The sequence below is a fragment of the Mandrillus leucophaeus genome, unplaced genomic scaffold, assembly GCF_000951045.1.
Source record: "Mandrillus leucophaeus isolate KB7577 unplaced genomic scaffold, Mleu.le_1.0 Scaffold1022, whole genome shotgun sequence".
In the NCBI taxonomy this organism is placed as follows: Eukaryota; Metazoa; Chordata; class Mammalia; order Primates; family Cercopithecidae; genus Mandrillus; species Mandrillus leucophaeus.
Genome location: NW_012098344.1, coordinates 493,080 through 500,912, shown reverse-complemented (window position 1 = coordinate 500,912; position 7,833 = coordinate 493,080). Strand labels below are relative to the sequence as shown.

At 40.5% G+C, this 7,833-nt stretch overlaps 1 gene segment (V, D, J or C); it reads right to left on the bottom strand.

Moving 5' to 3' along the window:
- Window positions 1-873: 873 nt before the first annotated feature.
- Window positions 874-1,491, bottom strand: LOC105537421. The segment is given in 2 exon segments: window positions 874-1,274; window positions 1,372-1,491. Coding segments are annotated over 2 exon segments (447 nt in total).
- Window positions 1,492-7,833: the final 6,342 nt, after the last annotated feature.

The window sequence follows — 7,833 nt, the reverse complement described above, 5'->3', positions numbered from 1 at the left end:
CCGTTTTTATTCTGGCAACTTTGACACCCACTTTATACCACTGCTGCTGAAGAAGGTGATCCCATGGCAGTTTGCACAGCACAGGATCAATTCCGCATCCACATCTCATGTTGACCAAGCAAGCTTATCGCCTGCAGTTCCCACCGGCCATTTGCATTCCCAGATGAGTCTACACAGAACACAGTGTAGGGTCCTGAGCAATGGGAGTGAAGACAGTCTCATCAGTCGCTCCCACATAGCTGCAGGAGCCACAGCCTGAGACCCACCTGAGCTCCAAGAAAAGAGCTTGAGCCCTGGAATTTAGACCACAGAAATCACATTTTACTTTTCAGGGAGCAGGAAAAGCCAATGAAAAAGGAAGAACGACAACTAAAAAGCGAAAAAAAAAAAACCATGAATTGCAGGCAAAAGCAACATTAGATCCGTGCTGATTCTGATTTACATACTTCAGTGTCAGGAGAAGGATCAGGCATAAAACCTGTGAGGTTCTACATGACACTGACCCCGGCCCAGCCTCTCTCTTTGTTGTAATCAGAATCCTAAAGACTGTTCTCATCAGGGAATCTTTCTGAAGTTCCTGTCCTGAGTCTGATTGGAGAAGACTCACCAGGAAGCCCTGAGCTTCCTCAGGACTCTGATTCTGGTGGCCATGGTTGAGGACTTTTCATTTCTGTAAGCATCAATCTGCATTTTGTGCATATGAGAAGAGATTCTCGTATTAAAATAATCATTTAAAAATATGTAGAGATGATATTTTATAAGAACAGAATTCCGAACTTAGAGAGGTTCACTAGAGGAACTATAAAAAGATGACGTCCCACGTCCTGACAGGAAATCAGCCTCCATCTGCACCTGCCTCCGGGTTGACTCTGATCAGTGGGTCCCGAGCGCCCCCTGCCGCTGATTTCCCCCCGCGTTCCTGCAGGGAGGTTTGTGTCTGGGCTCACACTGACTCCCCCTCACTGTGTCTTTCGCACAGTAATAGACAGCCGTGTCCTCAGCTCTCAGGCTGTTCATTTGAAGATACAGTGTGTTCTTGGCGTTCTCTCTGGAGATGGTGAATCTGCCCTTCACGGAGTCTGCGTACCATGTGCTACCCCCACCATTATTAATAGCGGAGACCCACTCCAGCCCCTTCCCCGGAGCCTGGCGGGCCCAGTGCATGCCATAGCTACTGAAGGTGAATCCAGAGGCTGCACAGGAGAGTCTCAGGGACCCCCCAGGCTGTACCAAGCCTCCTCCAGACTCGACCAGCTGCACCTCACACTGGACACCTGCAAACACAGAAACACCAAGGTCAGAAACTGCCACACATAACCACTTTCACTCATGTCCCCTCACACTCAGTATCTCTAGTTCTCCATGAATCACCTTTTAAAATACCAACAAGGAAAACCCAGCTCAGCCTAAATTCCATGGTGAGTCTTCTGTCTTCAGTGCTGATCACTGAATGAAAACACCTGGGAATCCCAAGGCTGGGGCTCCTCTCCCAGAGCTGCAGGGTCAGGGCTGGGCTGCTTTTCATCAGCAGAGGGAGGACCCTATTTGCATGTCTCCTACTATATAGCAAGCTCTGGGGTGGGTCGCTGAGGAGAGGGCAGGGCCCAGAGCAGATGAGAGAGTCCTGGGGGATTTTGATGACAATGATTGTGTTTGGGAAAATGTGCTGTCTTGTGAAATTGTTCTGTGATAAACATTTAACAACTATCACATTTTTAATTATGTTTACTTATGTGGATAAATTATGTTATTTAGGAGTCAGTGGTTTCTTCATGTACAGATGTAAAAGTGAACCCACACATGGAGGGGCTGTGTATGTGTCTAAGGGCTGACATCTGGCATGAGTGAGTCCTAGTATCTGGGCCTATGCTCCTCACAATTGGCCTCAATTCCTCTCTGAACCAACTCGAGGACAGAGCTAAATGTACCTAGTGTGGTTTGCAGAATCCACTTCAGTCACGAGAACCTGTGTGATTTTGCTGAATTTACCTAAAAATATGGAGACGAGGTTCAGGCAGATAAATGTTTAGGTATCCCTGATATTTAACATATTTATTTGTTCCTTCCTGTCATTCCTTTTTTTTGTCTAAAATTTCAGTTGTTTACTTGTAATAAATTTTGTAAGTTTTAATTGACAGATAATAAAATTCACATATTTAACCTGTACAATAGTAAATGTTAAAAAAAAGGTCTACTTTCAAGAAAGTGACAAGTCAGCTCCTCTCAGCATTCCTCTTACTCTTTTATATATATTTTTTTCTTCCCTTCATCTACCATTTCTTTAGAAAACTCTGATGTTTTCATATTTCTTTAGACTACTTTTTATTTTCTAGAGTATGTAAGAATAAAATAATATAGTATATACCCTTACCTATTTGGTTTATTTTTTCTCAATAGAAATACTGAGAATTAAACTTTTTATGTTATATGTGTTTATTTCTTATAAATAATGGGTAGCATTTCAGAAAACAAATGTGGCATAATTTGTTTTACTATTAAGTTGCTAATTGATACCTGAATTTTTTATTACTCTATGTCTTACTAATAAGTCTGCTACTCAGCTTGGTAATGTACATACATGAAAAATTATACATAAATTATATAAATATATTTCTTTTTACAACAATAACAGATTAAACAAGGGAATGTACAGTTTGGCAAATTTTCTTTAGTATTTCAGAAATTGAAGTTATGAGAAAGAAAACAGACCTGTAAACCAAAGAGTGTCTGAGACTAATCTCAATAGATTTAGGAAGTTCATTTTTCCAAGATTAAGGACTTGCCAGTGACACTGTCTCAGGGAGTCCTGACAATATATGCCCAAGGTTGTGGGGCACAGCTTGGTTTTATACAATGTAGGGAGACATGGGACATTAATTAATATATGTAAGATGTACATTGGTTTGGTTCAGAAAGGCAGGACAACTTGAAGTGCAGTGAGTGCTTCCAGATCATAGGTAAGTGTGAGACAAATGCTTGCATTCTTTTGGATTTCTGATTAGTCTTTAACTGAATGCACAATTTGTAGGAATAGTCACATAGGCCTTAGTCTGGCTTAGCGAAACAATAGAGCAAAGGGAGCAATCAGGTACACATTTGACTTACATGAGCAGGGAGATGACTCTGTCCTTGGTACAAAAGGATCTTCCTTGTGGGTCAAATTTTGAAGGCGGTATGGTTTTAAAAATCGTAGTAACTATCATTTTAGGGAAAGAATGGGGGGTGGGTTTGCCCCAGTTTCCAGGTTGACTATTCCTTTTGGCTTAGTGATTTGGGAGTTTCAAAAATTTATTTTCCTTTCACAAACATGGAAATCTTGGGAGAAGCCAGTTCTTGTAGAAACAAAGCCATAGTGTTAGCTAAACTGAGGCAGAAGCTGCCATATGAAATACAACCTATTACAAGATAAAGCTACAAACATGTATTGGATTGTTTAAATTCCAGTGTGGTTAACGTGTTGTCGTGTGAAATTCTCAGGAACCACATACTGAAGGGCACTGATAAAGTGAATTATATACGGCCTGAGAAGGACTCCGTACTTCTATGTTTGAGTCTTTGTGGACAAACCGTAACCTGCCTGAACAGGGAGACAACGTTGAAAACCTGACATAGGAGTATGCACCTGTAACAATAGCTGAGTCTTAGCCAATTCCAGCAGCCATACCTCAACCACTCATACACTCTCGAGTGTGCAAACTGTGTTTAAATAAGGCAAATTCAACCTGTAACCAATCCAGCTGTTTCTGTACCTCACTTCTAATTTCTGTATACCATTTTTTAAATCTATAAATCTTCTTCCACCACATGACTGAACTAAAGTCTCTTTGAATCTGCTGTAATTTTGGGGCTGCCTGATTCTTGAATCATCCATTGCTCAATTAAACTCATTTAAATTTAATTAAGCTGAAGATTTTCTTTGACCAGCATTCTTATCCTGCTGAATCCCTTTGCCCTAGAATGGGGACAGTCAGAAAAATCTTCCTTTCCTAAAGTGTCTAAGAGAGAGGGAGAGCCCATACTCCTGAAATGCATTCAGACCCACCTCCCTCATCAGCACTACAGAACTAAAGTATTACCTACCCTGCAGGGGCCAGCCACTGAAACCATTATTCCAGAGGCAGTGGTGGAGCCCCAGAGGAAATGAAATAAAAACCGAGGTTCTAACCAAAGTTCCATAGAGATGCACCTCCACCTGTCATGGGATCAGATTCTTAATCTGCAGGGCATGGCAGCAGATCTAGGTGATGTTAGTGGATATTGGAGCTGTGGGAGGGAACAACTAGGAAAAACAGGAGAAAATATACATGTTTAACTCAGTAGACTTCAAGCTACTTACATGTTAATTAGGCAGAATATTTCCAAGCTAAAGACCTGATCTAGCATGAGAAATAATATAGAGATGACACATGGAGAATGCAACAGTGGGAAGCTGAGGTTCAAGTTCTAATGTTTGTTTACTGATATTTGTCCCCTGGCATGTCCAGAACTTCATGAGTACAGAACTCCTCTAACAGAGAAACAAACTCTCACAGGACATGGTCCTCAAAATGATCTTCAAATGGCACATTAACAACCTCAAACTTTTTTGGGTTTTGCCCTCTGCAGGTTGAACTCCTGGCGTGACTGTGTCTCTCAATGCTTGCACACACTGAATTGATAAAATTATTTTGTTCTGCATCTTCCAACTATTAAGATATCTGAAAACTCTAAAATTTTCTCCTTTCAAGTTTGGTTCTCATTGACTCATTGGGTTAGGTAAATGCTCCAGGTATGGTAGGATATGGAAAGACACATTGGTAGTTTTTGCTAAATTATTTATGTTTTATTTTATTTTTATTTTAAAAAATAAAGATGAAGCCTCACTATGTTTCACAGGCTGATCTCACACTCCTGAGTTCATGAAATATTCCCACCGCAGCCTCTCAAATTTCTCGGATTATAGGTGTAAGCCACTGTGCCTGGACATTGATTACTTACTTTAACTTTTTTAATTGCATTTTTGTTTTGAAATAAGTGTAATTCAGCTGCTGGAAAAATTTTCTCCTCAGACTCCTCTGCAGCAGCTCCAGGACTGAAATCTGTGTTGAGTGGACTCTGGGCCTGCCCTGCAGCTCTGCCCTCACCCTGCTGGGGACGATGCTGTTTGGGCTCACAGAGCATGGTCTCCCAATGTCGCTCTCCCAGAATGAAGGGGCTGTCCACAGTTCACAATGCTCTTTCAGCAGCATCTAGTACTTTTAAAATTGTCTCTTGAAGCAGACATTTGGCATCACTATACCCAGTAAACTGCAGGGAGAGCCCAACACAGATTTCACAAAACCACCAAAGAGTCTCTTCCCTGGGACTGTCAGATGCAATGACACAGTCAAGATCCACGGTGAGTCCAGAAACTTTCAGATAAATTGTAGGAGCCTCTTATTTCTTTTAGAATTCTCTATTCAAATGTCACACCAAATAGTATCTCCACAGAGAGAACTACATGGTTCAAAGCCCACAAAAATTAAAACACACATGTACACACACACACATACACACACACACACACATTGGTATGGCTGATTTTTACAGTAATTGGCTCCTAATTTGGGATCTTTCCTAGTGTAAACCAAAGGTTTCTGAGACAGATCTCAATCAAATTAAAATTAATTTTGTTAAAGTTAGGGCATGCCTGGAATGAAAATAAAAGTAATCACGGAAACTGTGTGGTCTGTGCCATTCCCCAAAGACAATTTTTAGGTCTTTCAATACATAAAAGGGGAAAGTTGGCTAGAGGGGAAAGAGGGATGGTATGAAAATCTACCTGTTATAATGAAAAAGAAGTGCATAGGGAAATAGAAAATTATGTCAGCATTTTACATAAAATAAAATGAACAAAGAGTAGCTATCTGTGAAGATATTTAACTTTTTATCTGTGGCTATTGTCTCAGGAATGAAAGGAAAATCAGTTTCTTGCATGGATCATCCTTTAGGTTTTTTTCCTCCTCGTGTCACAATGAATTGAGATCACAAGTTTTATTTTCCTTTCATATTTTCCCCACATTTTCCTTTTCAAAATCTTTCAGTGTAAACTCATTAGTGTAAACTCAGTGTAAAATGTAAACTCATTACAACCAAATGAGTTTCTGGTCTCCTGTTTTGTTTTATCTTTCATGGGTAGGACAGATTATTACTAGATAAACAGGTCCCATGTTGTTAGTATAGCTCACTGTTACCTATCTTTCAAATGACGGGAAGTTTCACATCCCATTAATAAGAAAATAGTGGGAGAAAAAGAAAAGTAGAATATAGAAAAGCAAGGGGGAAATAACAAACAATAATAAAGGGGAAACAATCCTGGAAACTGATACAGGCCTTGTAACTCTGAAGGCTGTACATGAGTAGGGTAAACAACAAATATCTGAGACAGGTCTCAGTCAATTTAGGAAGTTTATTAATATGATTTGTCTGTGTCCCCATCCAAATCTCATCTTGAATTGTAGTCCCACAATTTCTGTGTGTCATTGGAAGGACCAAATGAGAGGTAATTGAATCACAGGGGCAGGTCTTTCCCATGCTGTTCTCATGATATTGAATAAGTCTCATTAGATACCCTGGTTTTATAAAGGGGAGTTCCCCTGCACAAGCTCTCTCTTGTCTGCCACCATGTAAGATGTCCCTTGCTTTTCTGACATGATTGTGAAATGTCCCCAGCCATGTGGAATGGTGAGTCAATTAAATCTCTTTTCTTTATAAATTACCCAGTCTTAGTTATGCTTTTATTAGCAGCAGCACAACAGACTAATACAGTTATTTTGCCAAAGTTTAGAACCTGCCCAAGACCAGCCTCAGGAAGTCCTGAGACATGTGCCCAAGGTGATTGAAGTACAGCTTGCTTTTGTACATTTTAGAGAGACATGAGACACAAATCAATATATGTATAATGTACATTGGTTTTTTCCTGTAAGGCAGGACAAATAAAAATGGGGGCTTGCAGGTTAGAAGTAGATAAGAGATAATAGGTTGAATTATTTTGTGTCATTTATTAGCCTTCCACTGAATACACAATTTAGTTTGACTCAGTGAATCTTCATTTTTACATAAATGATAGTGAAGAGGAAGCAATCAGATATGTATTTGTCTCAGGTGAGCCTCAGAGGAATGACTGTGAATAGAATGGGAGGCAGGTTTGCCCAAAGCACTTTCCAGTATGGCAGCCTCATTGTCTGGAACATCACTCAAGGTTCTTCATCTTGTGGCCATGAAAATCAAAGACGTAGATACACAAAGAGTGAGGTTAGAGCAGAAGTTTAATAGGTAAAAGAAAAAAAATAGTTCTCTGTCACACAGAGGGGTCCCAAATGGGTTGCCATGCTACAGTAAAATGTAAGGATTGTTATAAATGTGCTAGTGGGGAGAGGGTATCTTATCAACATAGGGTGCAAAAACAATACCAGATGTGCCATCTGCATAGGACGAAGTCTCTGGCAGCCCCACATCATGCTTTTATTATGTAGGTGAGCACTTATCTTGGTCTCCTCCATGCTGCTTGTCTCCCTTCACCATGAACGTGTTAAAAAGGGGAGGAGGGGTTTCCTTGTCTGGTCCCAAGTACCTTCTGGCAGTTACAGGCATCCCAAACCCAATGCAAAGTTCCAGCTTTCTTATCTTAGTGTGCCCCCCAGAAAAGGAGAAGAATGTGCTCATTAAGGCCCACTGTTTTTGCTGGGACCCATCCTATGTTTGTGAAGTTTGGTGATTACACCCAGAAATACCTTCTCTGTGGCAGAGTTGCTTATCTGTGTTTCACAGCCCATCTTTCAGGCTGCTCTTTGTTAGAAGTGATTTCTTTGAACT